Source organism: Battus philenor, unplaced genomic scaffold (assembly GCF_028537555.1).
Source record: "Battus philenor isolate CCGP_79_NKW_IND1 unplaced genomic scaffold, ilBatPhil1.0.hap1 SCAF_27, whole genome shotgun sequence".
Lineage (NCBI taxonomy): Eukaryota > Metazoa > Arthropoda > Insecta > Lepidoptera > Papilionidae > Battus > Battus philenor.
The window spans coordinates 4,528,266-4,546,937 of record NW_027181690.1 but is presented as its reverse complement, the minus strand read 5'-3'; the positions used below and the strand labels follow the sequence as shown (position 1 = coordinate 4,546,937).

Sequence of the window (18,672 nt, the reverse complement as noted above, 5' to 3'; positions counted from 1 at the left end):
GTCACGAAACTTAATCTAACAAAAAAGCGAGCAACGCAAATGGAAATTGGATTAGACGTGTGTAAGGCTCTTGACCGTATACCACGCAAGCTAAAAATTGGAACCTACAAAGCAATACATATCCCAAACATGCCTAGTGTGGCATTTTTCTGATAAAAGTGAAACATGGGACGAGGTAAAGCATAAACCCCAAAACAGATAGATTTAAAACAGAGTTCCCCAAACTTTTTTGTGTCGTAGACCCCTTGCCATGTTTTTGCGTGTTGGGTAGACCCCCTACTTACCTGATATTAATTCCCTGTAAATTTCTAACTGTAGTGAAGTTTAGTGTTAAAAACTTAAAGTGAAATTGGAAAAACATGTGTTTTCATGTTAATTTATACATTTATTAATTGAATTTAAATTAAAACTACTCAAAATCGATTTTAATAAACATATTTGTCCCACATTTGTATTTATAGAGTGACGAATTAAACAAGTCAGTGCAAGGTAGCGAAGCTCTGAGACTGCGACTCTCAGGTTTTTACAAGTTCAAAATGTATTGCGACCACAAAGCTAATACCAACATCCTACAACTTACACAATTTTATAAACATATATAACATTTTTTTCACTTCATAGGTACTTGTATTAATAATGTAAATGTTTTGATATAATAAGATAGTATGATGTAAGTACTTTAATAGGCACTTTCAGTGTACGTGTTGAAATCAACTATCGTGGACCCCCATTTTCATTTTATAGACCCCCAAATTTTTTTTTGCTGACGTAGATCCCTTGCAGGTTGTCATAGACCCCTAGGGGTCAATATAGACCACTTTGGGAATCACTGATCTAAAAATTAACTGTGAAAGACATCTTGTATTGCAGTCGGGCTCCAGAGAATACCGGTTCATAAAAAAGAGTATTTTTAAAACAAAATTTCTTTGTAAAATATATTACTATTTCTTTGATAATTTCTCTACTACGAGGTTTTGTCACAGATGAACTTAATTCTTATTTGTTTCATTGATAATTATAACTCGACAGATTAAAAACATAATTCAGAAATAGATAAGTAAATAAAATAAATTATGACATGTTTATTTAATCATCTATTAATGTACAAATTTTAAATTTAAAAGTTTTTTTTGCATAAACATGTTAATAAACTTGAAAATTTTTAGTTAAATAAAAGTTATAACGTGAAAGCCTGCATGGTGGTAACTACAGATTTACAAGGATTAATAAATTATAGTTTTACGTTTTACTTTTAAAGAAATAAGACGTCATTGTTTAAATCTCCGCAAGAATGTATGGTAATAAATTAAATTTATCTTTTGCCATTCATCGGTCCAGGGAAAAAAAAAAAGTAATATTTACACGCAAATACAACTAATAGTGTAAATAAACTTAATATGATAAGACACAGTACATGTGATTGTTTCTGATATTTATTATTTAAAATCGATACACTCAACCATAAAGACACATTTTAATCACTATCTGCTAATCGACCTTGAACGGTTTTAAAATGATTATGATAGGTGAAAAAGATAACAATTAATTAACAGTGAAGTAACAGATAACTGACTTAAAAACTACATTAAAAAATTCAATCACGTTTAATTTAAAAAGTTTAGTTTATTATTTATTTTGAGATGCATTTCAAAGAAAAATGGAGAGACGAAAATAGCGAACGAACTGTATGTGAAGAGTTGATAAATCTATCAATATATATTCCTAGCAGTATAAACATCCTTTAGTTAGTATTATTTGTGAACTAATTATGTAAGATAAACATTGTTTATGTTTGTGATTGTGTATGAGATTTGTTTTCGAGATTTAGTCGGTCTAACGCACTGGCTCATAAAGTCCGCAATGACCGATGAGTCAAAAAATATATAAATGCCCATTATAATCAACACGCTATCGGGGCATTCAATCATTGCTGAGCAAGCGTTGCTCGAGTCAACATGATTTCCATACTACCATTGTTAATTGTGTTTAAATTCGTAATTTATGCGTTAATAAGTGTAACTACTCTATGCGTATGTATAATCATAATATTAAAATTGTGGTTAGAGCCGAGATCGGGAGTCTGCAGATGCAAGACGAAACTGTTCGGGAAAACTGCCCTCGTCACCGGTGCTACTTCCGGGATAGGGTTGGAGACGGCACGAGATCTGGCCAGACGGGGAGCACGAGTCATAATCGCTTCTAGAGATGAATTAAAATGCAAGGAAGCCGTCGTAGATATAATTGCAACTACAGGAAACAAAAATGTTGAATATAGACATTTGAACCTTTGCAAATTTAGTAATATCAAAGAATTCGCAGAGGAATTTAATAAGACTGAAGATCGTTTAGACATTTTGGTCAATAACGCTGGATGCGCTATATTTTCGCAGCACACCTCCGAAGATGGATTTGATGTAGTAATGCAAACTAATCATTTTGGACCATTTCTTCTGACAAATTTGCTTACGGAGAAACTAGTGGCTTCAGCGCCGAGTCGGATTGTTATAGTTTCATCATTTCTTCATAATTTCGGGAAAATAGATTTTAATGACCTGCCTGGGATATACACGAAAACCAACTACTACATACAATACTGCAATAGCAAGCTATGTAATGTACTTTGGACGAAGGCGCTTGCGAAAAAATTACCTAAAGGTGTAACGGCAAACTCTTTACACCCCGGATTCGTGCAAACAAATATATTTAGAAGGATGCATCCTTTTTTTAAAAATTTAGTGCATTATCTAACCAGCTTAATGTTCAAGAATGCTAGAGAAGGTGCTCAGACGACTATACATCTGTGTGTTAGTTCAGACCTGAATGATGTCACCGGAGAATATTACAAGGACTGTAAACCACACCCTTACCATAAATTATGCAGAGACGACGACTACGTTGAGAAGTTCTGGAATAAATGTATTTTACTTACATCTCAAAAATAAGTTATAATGACTCAATAGTGTTAATTTTGTTGAGTTTATGTTATTTGCTATGTTATTACAGTTTGGACAAAAACCAAGTATTACAAAGTAAGTTTATGTTAATTATTTCATGTTGTACATAAACTGTTTGATAAAAATGAAAATGTCATGCAAGCAATTATGACGTTAAGTTAATTATTATAGAATTATAATAACAGTGAAATTATACAGTTCTATATTTAACCTTAATGATGGGACAACTTTGTTATTAATAACAATGACATTGCTTTTAAAATATTCCTGGAAATTTTCCGGAATCGAACTATTTACAATATTTGTGATTCACTACTACTCTACATTTTCATACTTAAGTAGAATAGCTATGTGGCAAAGCGGCTTTTGGGGAAATGAGATCTGTTTTCGATCGCGTCGACTTTCTATTGCTCCATGTTACTTTTTAATTTGTTGTTATTGTAATTTAATAAATACGAAGAAATTATATACCTAGTTTTTTTATTTTTCTTTCTACAAACAATTTTGACAGAGAAAGCTTTTAAAGGTTTAGGGCGAACCGGCGTTTTGATAGCATGCTACCTCGTGTATGCCCTGCGGGTGCGTGCCAACGACGCCATTCGACTCGTACGGAAGAAACGCCCGCGCGCCGTCCAGACGTCTGGTCAGATACTGTGCGTGCAGCAGTTCGAGCATTACATCCTGCCGCAGACAGTCGTCTTCAGTTCCAAGTAAGCACATGATACGAACAACAAGACAGATTATGATGCCATAAAGGTATTAATAGATATTTGATTCTTGTTCCTAATTAATTGCGCTTTTTTTACGCAATGACATACACAAGGGATAACTATAAATGAACGAAAACAGTTTATTTGTTCATTATAAAAAGTCTTAGCGAAGACTAAACCTACCGTGCGCAATTGTAAGAAAAAAATGCATACTATTGTCTACTAAGAATCACTTATAGTTAACTATTTAATAGCTATTCAATTGTTTTCTTGCGTTCACACATGAAAAAAAAAATGAATAGGTATTAAATTCCAATCTAGATACGAAACTATAGACCGTAAAATAGCACCTTTAAACCTAAGGCTACGAGGGTCCCAAACGCTCAATGGTCTGGGAAGACCCATCAACAAAATAGGATATTTTTGTGACAGAAGTTTTCATGCTCTAGCTTTATTACTATTATGAAAAATTCATTTGTTATAGGATTTTCATATCTTTCTAAAATTTATAAGGAAATTTTAAATAAAAGATGGTCTATCTAGCCAGTAACTATCATCATAGATTATAACATTTCTGGTACATACAATGTCACTTAGAACGTATCTGATTCGTCTTATGCTGCCTTTGTCTATGGTCTCCACTCCAGAATCTTTAGGGACCAGCGGCCGTATCCCTTACCCACTGCTATTACAGCCTATCAACCCTCACAGCCATATTGATTCCTTTTGTTCGTCTGCTTGTATCATCACATTTACACGGTCAGTAAGTCAGTAAATAAAAATTCTTATAATGGATTATTGCAGGGATCCAATAATGTTGACCAAGGATCGAAAAAGTTCAGAATTTACTCTCCGCCAATACCTGCACCGACAGCGGGCCACCTTGCATGGATTAGACGAACGGGTGTTTCGGGAGCTGCCTAAGGTATTTGTTTAAAATTAATATTTTTAATTCATATTAAACTTAGATATTTTATATTATGTTTATATGTTTGTATAATAAATAAGCTAACCCTCGAGTCCCTACAAACACCAGAGTAATTGTCTTGTTAACGGACTTCAAGTTATAGCTAAAGTGCAAGAAAACTACAGCTCACCAAACTCTGGAAACCGGCTATGATATTACTTTCACACATATAAAAATAGCCATATAACTTTTACAATACAAGCACTGCGGTTTACTTCACACAATTTTTCTTCACAGTTATTCTCTTCTTCTATCTCTTACTTCTCTTAAACTCTATTTCTAACTTTTAGGTACTACCACAATTTGATAATTTATGTATATTGAACAAATACATTATAATTATTTGAGCTGAAAGAAAGTATTTTTTGCGATATAGAACATCGGATATGATTTTGATTCCAAGAACTAAATAAATAAAAAAATATATATTTTTGTGATATCTATAATAAAATATAATAGTGCGTATATTTGAGATGTAATTAATTTTTGTGGAATCTTTTTTGAATTTATTATAATAAACCTCTCTAACCGTAGATGTCTCCAACCCGCCTCACGAACATAATTAATGTCCCCAGTTGGTAGATTAAATATTGGTTCTAAATTTCTAGTCTCTAAACCAGAGATATCCTACGTATTGAGTGAGTATGTAGGTGGATTATACAGAGATTAAAAAAACCTAAATCGCTGTAATTTGCATTCATCGAACCTTAACCGTAAATACACATTGATAAAAACAACATTGAGCTGATTTCACTCGTCACCTTGACAGATATCATGATACCTCTCATTAACCAATTGAGCAAGCTAAGTACGGCGGTAAAGTACATAACATAGTAACGTTACGCTTAAAGGGCATCTAAACATAAAATGACTACCGATAGGTAGCAGTAAACTAACAAAAGAATTTTATAGCGAGTCTCATAGTAAACCGTTTTGTCTCCATTTATTTATTTCAATTAGCCATGTAAATAGCAAAACATAATATATATTGTCACAAGTTTTATGTAACATTTCACAACTTAACTAAGGACGACAAGAGCAATTATAGGGAACACCTATATTTACATGCTTACGTGAAAATTTAATGTAAAATTTTGTGAAGGAAGGTTAGACGAATGGACGACTGGGAAAGATTATTATTTTCGTTGAATAAGACGTAAAAAGCAAAAGACGCAGGGCGCCGAAGGTGCTTAGTCTAAACTTCTTCATAGTAACTAACGAGGTATCTCTTTACAACCACGGCCCAGATCATTATGTTATTTATTTAACCAGAATAAAAACCACCAAGCTCTCTTTGAGACTCAATTTAAATTGTCAAGTGAATAAATACTGTGATTACTTCGACAGATAGTGTACTGTATATGCGAGAGGCTGTTAAAGTTGTGCGGGTGCCAAAACGGTGGCGACTACCGCGTCAGGATTCGACCCTTCTATAAGACATTCCTTGCCTACAAGCTCAAGCAGAACAAACCTTCCGACCCCACCACTCCTGAAGAAATTCCGACAGGTAACTATGATATGACTCTGTGTTTGGCACTAATCGGTGTAATATAACTCCTGAAGATGCCCCGTGGAGGGGTGAAACACGTGTTGAGTGATTTAACCGTGGCACTTGTGTAATTCGCATTATTTGCCGCATACGCATTTATCAGCGGGCTTGCGGACGGTGCACTTTGTTGCACGACTACTACTGCATGTGCGGAAGTGGCTAAATATTGGTCCCTTTCTAACTTAGGGTGGACTTCCGCTAGGTAACGCCTGATTCCATTAAATATAATATGACAGTAAAAAGGCCTCATTGCAGCAGAATAAATAGCCGCTGGTGCCTTAATGATCAGGAGTTGATTCGGACCGCCAAACGCAACGTTCACCTATGAGATAAACAGATAACAAAGTCTTCGGAACATGCTAGAAATAAACCGCTTCCAACCTATTGAAAAGCTGTAAGAGAGGCCTAAGTTCTGTAGTGGAAGTCCTAGTGCTGAAATGATAATGATGATGCAGTGAAATATAAAGAACCCTTGTTTATATAGTGCAATTTAATTGTTTTTAGTATTATATTACTAGTGTTTATTTTTATTACGTTGAGTGCAACCACTTCCTTATCACTTCTCAAACTTGTTTGTACGGTGGTAGCCGTGATGGCCACGTTGATGAATCTTGCGATCGCATCTTGAGTCTCATCCGTGTAATGCACGTACGAGTTTGTGCGACGTGAAATCGCTACCACTGCATGATGGATACTGTTATATAGCCCGAAGGTGTCTGTTGTTCGACGAAAAACAATGACTGCCTCGTTCATTTGACATTAAATAATCTGTAAAAGAGAGAAAATTTTTCTACGATATATAATGTTTTTTTATCAATGGTTATTAGAACAGGAATTTCATGTTTTTATTAAATACTTTACATATTATTTTTCTCAATGATAGCGTTTCACTTATTACCTTTAGTTTATTATAATAAGCAGTAGTGCAAGAGATAATGCTAGTATTATATTTACTGCAAACAATGCACACAAGTTAAACAAAATTACTCACTCTCGCCGCAGTGAATACCGCAAGTGTATCGCGGGGCATCGCACAGCAAGAATCGAGTCACGCAGCGCTTGTTCCACATCATGATCATGATCGAAATTAACAGTGATATAAATAAACATTAGTGGTTTATTATTCAACAAATCTTATGCCCTTTATATTAAATATTTCATACCTCCCAACCGAAGAAAATATCCGAATTAGCCCTGTGGTCTACCATGCCCTGAGCTATGGTTGCTATCGACCGTCTACAGATTTTATTTCTGATTCGATCTGGTAAAGAAATCCCGAGTATATTACGAATTCTCTTCTTAAGCGCTTTCAATAAGCATGTGCATAAGTATTTGTAAAGGCGACAACTGTAATTATTTTAATAAATCTTAGTATTCTGTCCCAAGTCATTGAAATTCTATTTATTTCAGGGAATGTGACGACCCATCCGATGGTGGAGTGGCGCGACCCAGTGGAGGAAGATGTGGAACAAAGTTTAGAGTCCGTTAGTAGGATCACGGGTACTGCTTTCGGCGGCTCCATTCCCGCTGTACACATCCATGAGGTATGAAAATAACTTACGTTGAATAAGACATACATTTTTTAATAGATCTCAATTCACCCAGCAATGCTGAATTCACTTTGACAACAAGTGAATTAAATGGCACTAGACTAGATATTTATAAACCTAGTACACGGGTGACGAGTTTTAAAATTTCCTACAAAACGAAAACTGTGTTCTAAAGTGTAAATTATTAAAAATTCTTCTTCGAATTACTGTTATCATTGACAAGCATGCTCAACGAGCCACGGGTAGCTATGATCGATATCTATATGAGATCGAACTAGGATTGAGGAGCTACGTGGACGATGGAAAGGAACCGACGAAGCCAGCGGTTTGGCACGTTGAAGTTAAAGTAGATAGGCCACATAATGGAAAAACAAGGCTGTTGTGGCCTTTAGGTCCTGAAGTAGAGACCACGGGCAGCGAAGCGCAGCATAGGCTGTCCATCCACAAAGCGAACAGATGAGGTTGTTGAAAAAACAACGGGTCCTTTTTGGAATGTATGGGGAAGCCTATGTCCAGCGGTGGACGAGCTATGGCTGAAATGATAGTAATGATGAAGCTCGGTGCCTAAAATAGAAAAAAAAATCACTTTGATCACAATGTCTCTACAATAAAATGCATAAGTTTTAACAGCGTGAAGATTGGAATATTAATAGTGTTTCACAATTTTTCCAGGCGTTTATCTTAGATCACCAAGATATTACAGAGGAAAAACAGAAGCACATCAGACAGCTTCGCAATGATATCAACCAGCGGCGAGAGGCTATCAATAAGATTCATGACGAGGTTAGTACCTGTTACATATAGGACATTTGAGTTTAATTCAAATGTGACAAAAAGATCTTAATCCACATTATATAACATCATATCTTACAAATACATTTTATACATACGTACGTAAATTCAATCACGTGGAATTTTTTTATATGTTAACATCGTCTATATACGTCTATTGGAGCACAAACGTAAAGGCACATCCTGTTCCCAAAATGATAGTGCGGACATTGACAAATTCCATGAAGGAAAACATCAATTAAAAGATTATTTCACAATATTTTACGACGTTGTTTTTCACACGATTTCGACTTCATACTTCTTTTTCTAATCAAAGCGTCCTACCGTTATGTATGTATATTATATTTGTAATAATGTCTATAAATATCTTTATACTCATCATGGTACTCTACTGTTATGAAAATGGGATTTTTTTTACTTGATTTGCTTACTCTTTCGTCAAAGACTTTAATTAAACGGAAACTTGAAAATGTGACATCGCTGATATCTGTGATATCTCTCCAATCCTGAAAAAAAAAACTATAGTTTTTTAAAGACAACTACAAAGTTATAATTGGCAGAAAAAGACACCAACAAGACATGTCTTGAAATAAAGTAAAGCTAGGCGTGTACAGTGCTCGTCGAAAACAAACGAAAAATAATCTGAATCGATTACAAGAAATTAACGATAATAGTGCTTCAGAATAAAATGCTTCACTAATGTTTTAAAGACATTATAAAAGTAGTTAATAATTGTAAAAACCTATCTAAGGTTTTTATAAGTTCTTCTTAGCTAAGGGTGCGTTTGAAACCTCATAGCTTTTGTTAAAATATTCCACTTTAGTAGATCTCAATCTAATTCTAGTGTCTGCAAAGTTGAACTCTTTTGGCATTCTTTTTATAACGTACCCAAGTGATCGCTGTAATGTTCCTAGGTAAATAATTATGAAAAAAATGTATTTCTCCAGTGTGTTATACATATAAACAATATTTAGTTAAGAAGCTAATATTGTATATACAAGTTAACTTAATCTCAGGAAGATCCAGTGGTGTTATCAAGTCTCCTGTTTGAATGGCTGGACGGCCTGAAGGAACCAGTGCTAGACCGCGAGGACCTCTCCATCATCGTCAGTCGGGCGCATAACGTCGAATGGTGCATCACAGCTTTACAGATGGTAAGAATTTTTTTCTCGTGTCAATTGATAAGTAAGGCTTCCGAAGGAATCCATGAGTTTGGTTATTCTAAAGAGCTCTGTGGTTCGCCGTCAGTTCTCTGATACCACAAAAAGTGAATGCTGAAAGAGCAAATAGCGTCAATCAGTGTTAAAGAAAAAACAACGTCTCTTTCCGCCTAAAAGCTAATTTAAAAAATAATTCTTAATACTAGTTTGTCTTTCGAGTCCTAAAATATGCATTTTACTAATCACTCAATATTTATATTAGTAATCAGTGGCGTACCTAGGGGGGGCGGTGGGTGCGGTCCGCACCGGGCGGCACTTACCTTGGGGCGGCATTTTTATATTTACTTATAGTTGTAAAAAACAACTTATTCATTTCATATAAATTATGATTAACTTCATGATTTCGAATATTATTCCTCGGTGTATATAAATGCATTTTAGTGTAAATTTTGGATTCCAATTCAAGAACAAGATAATAATTTTATTTTATTGTATTCATTAAAATTCGTTGAATTCGTAAAAGGATCTTTACGACTTTGTTCGGCAATTTTTCCTAACTAAAATTTTTTGATGTCAGTTTATAAATGTCATTTCTTTTGAAAAGTTTATATGATCACTTTGAAGTGGTATATCAATATTTTTTTAAATCAAAAACCACTATTTGATTGACATATAAGAGAAAGGGCGGCAAACTGGAGATAACCGCGGGCGGCAAAAGTTCTAGGTACGCCACTGTTAGTAATGTTTAGTAGTTATAGTAGTAGTGAGTAGGCCACATGACTCCAAAAACTGTTGGCCGCTGGGACTTTAAGATTGTAAAGATGAGAGCGAATTTGATGAACAATAATGACTGTCGCTGATACCTTTAGATTCTAGAGTAGGAGTGGAAATAGACAAACCTAGGCTGTATAACAATGTCCATCATGCAGTAGTAGCAATTTGTACATCACACGGACTGGTGCGTGTATTACACGGATGAGACTAAAGATGCGATCACAAGATTCATCGATATGGCGAAATCGGCAACTATCGCACAGATACTGGCGTACAACCTAAGGATAGCAATATGGAATAGTGAGGAAGTGATTGCAAGAATTGTAATGTTAAAAACTAGACGTTGTGAAAAAACTAACATGAAATCACGACATAAGAAAAATCAAAACCAAAATTTTAAAAACTTAAAACAATTAGTTTAGTTTAATTTAATTTAAAAAAGCTAAAAAAAAGAGACTAGAGTAACTTAGCTTTGTAAAGACTGTGACACAGGAACGTAGGCAACAAAATTACGAAATAAAAACTATAATTTTTGATACAAAGGTACGCTAGTTGCTCTTTTACATAGATTCAATAAATAAATAAAAGAAGACCACGGGTCGACAACCTCCACGTTCACTCACAAGGTGAATAGATGAGCTTGTTAAGGTATTTGGGAGACACTGGATGCAGGCCTCTAATTGATCCTATTATAAATTTATGAAGAAGGCTTATGTTCAAGCCTAAAATAATGGTAATGAATCACTAATGTAAAGATGATAATCAAAATATTTAAATTTCAGGAGGATATGCTGCTCATTGAATATCTTTTACGTTTCGTCATTCGCCTCAGACCACTAGCTGCCTCTAAGAAAGTGGACATTATTAAAAGAATACTCGCTTCACTCACGCACCAAACTGTCCTCATTGGTAGTACGTGTCTGCCTACTGGTAGGGACTTCCCCAAATTAAGAGAAGGAACCTGTAGCCAAGTTATCAACTTTATGCTAAGAATGATTGTAGAGATACAAAAGGATATATTAAAACCTGGTAAGGACGAAGCTGATGTTGTCGTTCCGCCTAGAAGGATAAGAATAAAAGCTTGGAAATAAATGGAGTTTCCTTTAAATCTTTTACATGAACGTAAAGAAAATCTATGTTTTAAATATACTAATATAAAATCTATACAAATGGTGATTGGTTAAAGATAAAAAAAAATTAAAAGAGTGGATGTATTCCTCATTTGCTGTTAATTATAGTATGATACACCCTATAAAAATCTGTTATCAGAAATTATAAATTATGTAATGATGATATAGTAAGAAAAACGTTTTCAAAATTCTGATTAATACTTTTAAAAACTGATTATTTTTTACTAAAAATAACCTAATGAAATACAATACAATGTTAGGACTTATTATAGGATGTTTGGAAATAAGTATAAGGGCTTTTAAATTTTTGTTTACAAATGAACCACACATTCGCTCGTTTAAAGCTTTTATACCTGTAACCAATCAAACTGTATGTAACGAATATGTTATCTAACCCATATTACATGTTACATTCAGTGGATGGTGCACTTGTTAAAACTATTAATCACCTTGATTTCCATGTATGTACTTATCACTATACCTTTGGAACTTCAAGCCTTAGAGACTTGAAATTTGGTAGAATTATTTCGATCACCAGGTCAGTAAGAACAAATTTTATAAAATACCACAGGAGATTCAGAGGCGTTCATTAAAAATGCTTATTTTCAAACTATAGCTCTTATAGGTACTATGTAACAGAAAATTTTTTCGCTTGTTAAAAATTAACAACATTGAATTTTATGAAGTTATACCAACAGAGACGTCGCGGGTAAAGCGACACGGATGGAAGTCAGTTAGTAAACTAATACTAATTTGCTAACTATTATCGCACACCAACCACAGAATTGCATCAAACAACTCAAATACTAAACTTAGAGCACCTTTACACATATTATACATGTACTACAATAAAAAAATTACATAAAATCCATTCGATCTAATATAAATTTTACAAAACCACAGCATAGTTATATTTTTAAAAAGACAAATTGTAATTAATTAATTTCGGAACAAACTACGGAGAGAACTATATTGTTTGAAGAAGGACAGTTTTGAGGAGGACAATTTGAAGAAATGTAAAGTTATTGTAATATTTATAAACAAACTTAAAAAACACGTGAGCATGCTTTAGTTTATCCGCCCGATTTTAAATATCGTTAATATAATGCTGTATAATAAAATGACCCATTTCAGTAACTATGTACAAGTGTTATGAGAATTAATTCTATAGTCCTAAATGCTTCTTACAAGGATGCGGTTATGAATGCCATGAAACGTACAATAACGACATTGGAATACGACCGTTCTGGTGTTAGACAAAATGATAATGATACTAAGAACAACACACTTTAATAATAAGATAGATTAATAAATTAACTTTATCTTATATCGAGGGAAAAAACGAAAACATATTTGAAATCCTTGTCATCTAAAACCTATTAACCTGTTGTGGTTGTTCTGACATAAAAAAACTGTCTCATATATGCACTACCCCGATTAACTTTCACAGTCTATTGTCAGCTATTAAATAGCTTTATAAAAATTTAACACAAATTTTCTTATATCGTTTATGATGATAGTTTCATTGTGTAGTAAAGGAGGTGGTTCAAACACGCGCTAAATTACTACCTGTTCTTTGATTACACTCGGCTACTTATTCTTGTATCCCTACCAAATCACAAAAGAAGACTGTGGTTATCATCGTGAATAGTTTTTGCTTCTTCGGTCCTACAGAGCATTAAGAGTGTGTGTATCTGTAATACGCTGTAATATTTTAGCCAAATATTCACTATGAGATCGACCGGAACCACTACAGCAGTATGCGCGAAGTACCGCACGTAAGTAAAGTGCGCATACGTAGCGCGTGGTTCAGCAGTTCGATCGCACTGAAACAACCAGGTTCCATTTTTCTTCTGGTAAACCACAGGTGATCCTGTATTCACTTCGTTGCATCCTTGTCGAAATCATAAGACTTACGTGATTCATAACTTTACGTTCGAGTTAGACAAAAATATAACTAAAATTGAAGATGTACTATCTTCAATCAAATGTCTCCAATATGATCAAGTGAATAACCAATCATCACTAAGGAAAAACAAGTTATAAAATATATTCCAACCTTGACAGAAGTAAATTTAGTCATAAGAAAATACCTTTTACAAATAACCTTGTATTAAAACACTTCTTTAAATAATGTATAAGTACATTACCATCAAATGTCAACAATAATGCGAAAAATATCCGCATACAGATTTTAGTTCTAAGTGAGTCATTGAAAAGCGAACATGTACGAGAAAATATTTCGGCTGTATTCTTTCTTGCAGCTTCCAATCTGCATAATTGCCTCAGTTGCGATAACTTTAGCTGTTATACGAAAATGTATTCACAAAACAAAGGGCCTTTGTACTTGCAATACGAGGCTAGATGGCAAATTAGCTTTAATCACCGGTGGTACTTCTGGACTTGGATTTGAAACGGCAAGAAATCTAGCAGAAAGAGGTGCTAAAGTGGTCGTAGCTAGCATTGATGAAACCCACAAAGATGCAGTGGAAGATATAATAAGAACAAGTGGAAACAAGAACGTTGAGTTTATATATTTAGACCTTTCTAAATTTAAAAGTATCAAAGAATTTGTGGAGCAGTTTATAAATAGATACGACAAATTAGATATTCTCGTTAACAACGCGGGATGTACGGGTCTCAAACACAAAATATCGGAAGATGGAAACGACATGGTTATGCAAATTAATTATCTAGGACCTTTTTTGCTAACCAACTTGCTACTTGAGAAAATTAAGTACAAACCGAGTCGAATCGTCATGGTGTCATCATTGGCTTATCGCGTAGCAAATTTGAATGTCAATGACCTCTCGCAATTACATACTAATAACTTCTATAGAAGATATGCGAATAGCAAACTCTGTATCATACTTTGGACGAAGGCTTTAGCTCAAAAACTTCCCGAAGGGATTACAGCCAACGTCGTTCACCCAGGACTAAGTAAAACTAATATGTTCCGAAGAATGTACCCTATTGTTAGATTTTTCTTTTTGCTTGTTGTAGGAACTTTATTCAAGACAGCTAAAGAAGGAGCTCAGACAACAATACATGTGTGCGTTGCTCCGGAAATAGAAAAAGTGAGTGGAGGATATTTTTGTGATTGTAAGCTTGTTGAAATTAAGTTACCCAATGAGAAGGAAATGGTAGAAGCAGTGTGGAATAAAAGTGTTTTACTAACTGGTTCTGAGTTAGACATTTGATTTAGATAAATATATAATTTGTTTTGTTTTTCTTTTAATTCTAAAATTGAAAATGTAAGCATTGTTGTTGATTAAAATTAAACAAAAAAATTGTTTATTCTTAATATCCTAAATGAATGTTTGTTTATTAATGTTTAAAATGTGCGAAAATCAATTCACCGGCCCTGTTAGGAAGGAGTGAATGTCTTACGACTAAAATGATAATTAATTAAAACACTTTATAAAACTCATGAATAAAATAATGGTGGTAAGAGTAGATATCTCGATATATTTTAGCAGATTTATCTGAGAAATGTCATGAATATATTTAATCACAAAACTTTTTGTTTAAAATCAATACTAAAACAAATGATGAGAGTAGAACCCAAAACAAATGATGAGAGTAGAATACACACACCGTTTTTCATATTACGTTCATAAATATTCTAAATGCAGTACTTAAAACAATTCACCCCTATGCTTTATTTTTACTTGAAGAATCCTTCACGCTGTTACCGAATTTTTCCCCAGTCTTAGTAAATATTAAATAAATATAAGATTAATAAACATTTTTAAATTTATTACATGGTCATTAATAATAATAAGAGATATTACACAAGAGTCTACTCTCACAATGCAAATCGTACACAGTTGCTCGAAAAAGAGTTACAAATTTTATGGAACCATAATCAGAAAAGTATCAAAAATATATTAAATAACTAAACCAGTAGTGTAGTATTTTTTTTTAATGAAAACTAACTAAACTAAAAATAGAATACACAGGAACAGGAAATGACAAAAAATGTTGGTTTTCGTAACATATAGTTACAACCCATAGACGCCCACTGCAAGTCATAGGCCTTCCCTAAAGATATCTATGATGGGACCATAATCGCCACGCTTGTCAGGTGAGTTGGAGATCGAAGTATGCTATTTAATTGCGCAGAGGACGCTACTGCCTATCGTCTGGGGACTTTTTTGTGAGCGTTGGCAGCCCTATATAATTAATGCATATAGTGTAAATTATATAAAATTGTATCGCGGGAATCGAACCCGTGACCTACCATCGCCAATTTCAGTCCTCTATCGCTGGACTGTGCTCAATGTAGTTTATACTAATTATTAACATAACTGAGTAAGCGCCCAGACAAATTCGTGATGTTCAGAGAAGAACCCACAACAAACTAAAATTAATGTTTATGTTAGTTAATACTATTGTAAATATTAATTTTTACTTTACATTATTTATATATTTTATTTGTAACTGATGACCTTAATTAAAATCTAACTATTTATATAACAGACAATGCACACAATATAGCAAGAGCATTAGGCATTATGCATATGTTACCATTAAAATAATTTTTATTAGTAGGCGAAAACTTAATCTTGACATTTTCATTCGTTCAAGCTCTAGTTCGGCCATTTTGCAAATTCTCGAGTCAGAAATTTAATAATCATAAATATAATCGTTACCAAGAAGTTTATTGATAATTCATATTTTTCCAAATGCCTAAATATACTCTCATGTGCTGCTTATTCAAATATTTATCTACGTTCTATTGACAAATCCCGTCACTGGAATGATACCAGGTGTTCTCTTTGAACTATATATTTGCAAACTCTCGGAACGACAGCTTCAGTATAGCGTAATAATATAGTAACAGATCTTTAAATCTGGATCGTTTTAACATACAAAAAATAAACAAAAATTCCAATAAAGAGTTAACACCGAATGAAATCAAACAATGGTAAGTAGCCCAGCGTTAGAGGACTGAGACTTGCAACCGTAGGTCGTCACACACTTTGTGCATTAATTGTATAGGATTGTTGCTGTTCTTAAACAAGTTTCCAGAGGATGAGCAGCAGCGTTCTATCCATAGCATAATACCACAATGCGATCGCCAACCCACCTGTCGAGCATGGCGATTCTTGTACATTCCCTCATATATATTTTTAAGAAAGGCCTGTGTCTTGCAGTGGACGTCAATATGCTGAACCGACAAATCAATCAGAATCACATAAAATTTTTTAAATCAAAATGCAAACAAATTCGATTGTGCAAGCAGCAATTTTTGAAGTTTATAAAAATGTCTAATAAATATTTTTATATTTTAATAATTTTAGTAAATATATGCATTTTCAATACTATAAATTATTTTGACTTCCATATTTTTCTTTATTTTTACATGTAAAATTAAATTAAATTTAACTTTGTTTCTAAACGAAACCAGAAAAGTGACATTTATTTGTAAATGTCATTGTATTTTATTTATCTGTATTTGTGCACCTGTGCCGTGTCACCCTAGTGTGCTTACACGTTGCATATCATATTATTTACGCTAGAATCTTATCAAACTGTAGTTAACATTATTTTTGTAATATTCTCAAGTACGTAGGAAAATGTCGTCTACCGAAGAAACGTCCCAGCTTAAAGCGGGTCACCCACCGGCTGGTAAGTTTTTTGTTTACAACTATTTTGTGCTAAGTAAAAAATTACAAACTTGGAACATTTATGTAAGCATTATTGATGTAATGATAGGCTTTAATAATCGCTATTATTATTTCATACTCTATATCCGGTTCGAAGATAATGTTTTTTATACATCGGTCATCAATATGTCGCCTTATTATGAGATTTTTATAAATGTAATGAATGTTGTCAAACAAAGAATATTTATTTCAAGGTCAAAAAACGACCGGCGGATCGCTATTCTTGAACAACATCCATTTACAATTATGTTTATGACCTTGGGGCAAAATTAAAAACAAAAGGCTTTTGCGTATTGTTACTTTTATTATGAGACTTTTTCGCGTAAACAGGATATGTTATATGTAGTTATCGAATTATTTAATGTGAATAAGGAAAAAACTTAACTATTGCTATTAATTACTATGTTTATAAAAATCAAACTATTTAACTAAAGACATCAATATTTAACCATATTTTTCAGTGAAAGCTGGTGGAATGAGGATCACACAACATAAGACTCCTCATCCTAAAGATGTTAAGGAATCAACCAATGAGGACTTTACAGGTCTGTCTGGTCCATCACCTGTGCCTTCCAATCCTGTCTCCATTACTGGAGCACCTAACCGAGGCAATGCAGATTTTACACCAGAAGCTGCGCAGGTCGCCCACAGTCCTAAGCCTCCAACACATATTAATATTAAACCTAATCCCCACATCCAACAACCTCGGAAGTAGATTGCAATTACAACCAGGCATATCAACATCAAAACAATACTTGGTGTATTAAAAAGCAATTGACCACAAATAGAATATTGTTATTGCAATTAATGAAATATGTTTATGTGTATTCACTATTTGATTTTATTAATGTTATAAGTTAGACAAACATTTGTGCCCTTTGTCTACATATTTATTTACATTACTAATATTAATCATTGTTTAGAATTTGTGAATAAAATTTTATATCCTATTATAATATTTAAAACCCAAAAAGGTATATTTTTTAAATGCCAAGTATTGTTCTTTGCTTAAATCGGACCTAAAAATTGGGTTGTTATATAAGAAAAAATTGTGTTATAAACGGAAGTTGTCAATATTTATGTTAAAGACAACAACAATTTTACTTTATATATAGCAACTCAAAGAGGCTGGAATTATACAAACAAAATATGTTCTAAAATTAACACCCGTTTCTGAAATGTTGTACTTTATTGCAAAAAAAATTATCTCCCTTTTTAAATATTGCAATATGTTTTATATTATTAATGGTTGTACAATAACATTATTAATATTTATAAAGTTAATATAAGTAAAAATGATTGCAATAAAATCAAAGCGGTAAAAAGAGATGTAAAACAAATTAATTGAATATATTAAATATGTATAATTTAATAATCTGTGCACCGTGCAGTGTTAACAGCTGTAATAATTCGG

At 33.4% G+C, this 18,672-nt stretch overlaps 3 protein-coding genes and 1 pseudogene across 3 annotated transcripts in view; all 4 read left to right on the top strand.

The window, feature by feature from the left end:
- The window catches only part of LOC137925455 (uncharacterized), a 35,635-nt gene extending 24,088 nt beyond the window's left edge, over positions 1 to 11,547 (top strand). Inside the window, exons 6-12 of the mRNA XM_068768898.1 lie at positions 3,481 to 3,664; positions 4,469 to 4,589; positions 5,979 to 6,138; positions 7,591 to 7,724; positions 8,403 to 8,513; positions 9,539 to 9,676; positions 11,239 to 11,547. Of these exons, the coding sequence (XP_068624999.1) occupies positions 3,481 to 3,664; positions 4,469 to 4,589; positions 5,979 to 6,138; positions 7,591 to 7,724; positions 8,403 to 8,513; positions 9,539 to 9,676; positions 11,239 to 11,547 (1,157 nt within the window). The remainder of the gene's footprint in view (positions 1 to 3,480; positions 3,665 to 4,468; positions 4,590 to 5,978; positions 6,139 to 7,590; positions 7,725 to 8,402; positions 8,514 to 9,538; positions 9,677 to 11,238) is intronic.
- LOC137925453 (retinol dehydrogenase 12 pseudogene) lies at positions 1,455 to 3,169 on the top strand (annotated as a pseudogene).
- Positions 11,548 to 13,811: 2,264 nt separating the features above from the next.
- On the top strand, positions 13,812 to 14,786 carry LOC137925673 (retinol dehydrogenase 12-like). Its single transcript, XM_068769145.1, has one exon. The coding sequence runs from the start codon at positions 13,812 to 13,814 to the stop codon at positions 14,784 to 14,786; it is 975 nt and encodes a 324-aa protein (XP_068625246.1).
- A 2,266-nt stretch (positions 14,787 to 17,052) lies between these two features.
- Positions 17,053 to 18,231, top strand: LOC137925454 (death-associated protein 1). The gene is made up of 2 exons (XM_068768897.1): positions 17,053 to 17,220; positions 17,720 to 18,231. The coding sequence occupies exons 1-2, from the start codon at positions 17,169 to 17,171 to the stop codon at positions 17,971 to 17,973; spliced, it is 306 nt and encodes a 101-aa protein (XP_068624998.1). The 5' UTR covers positions 17,053 to 17,168; the 3' UTR covers positions 17,974 to 18,231.
- The last annotated feature ends 441 nt before the right edge of the window (positions 18,232 to 18,672 follow it).

Coding starts and splice junctions, on each gene's coding strand:
- LOC137925673 (XM_068769145.1), top strand. CDS start 13,812: ATGTACGAGAAAATATTTCGGCTGTATTCTTTCTTGCAGCTTCCAATC.
- LOC137925454 (XM_068768897.1), top strand. CDS start 17,169: ATGTCGTCTACCGAAGAAACGTCCCAGCTTAAAGCGGGTCACCCACCG. Junction 17,221..17,719: donor AGCGGGTCACCCACCGGCTG/GTAAGTTTTTTG, acceptor CATATTTTTCAG/TGAAAGCTGGTGGAATGAGG.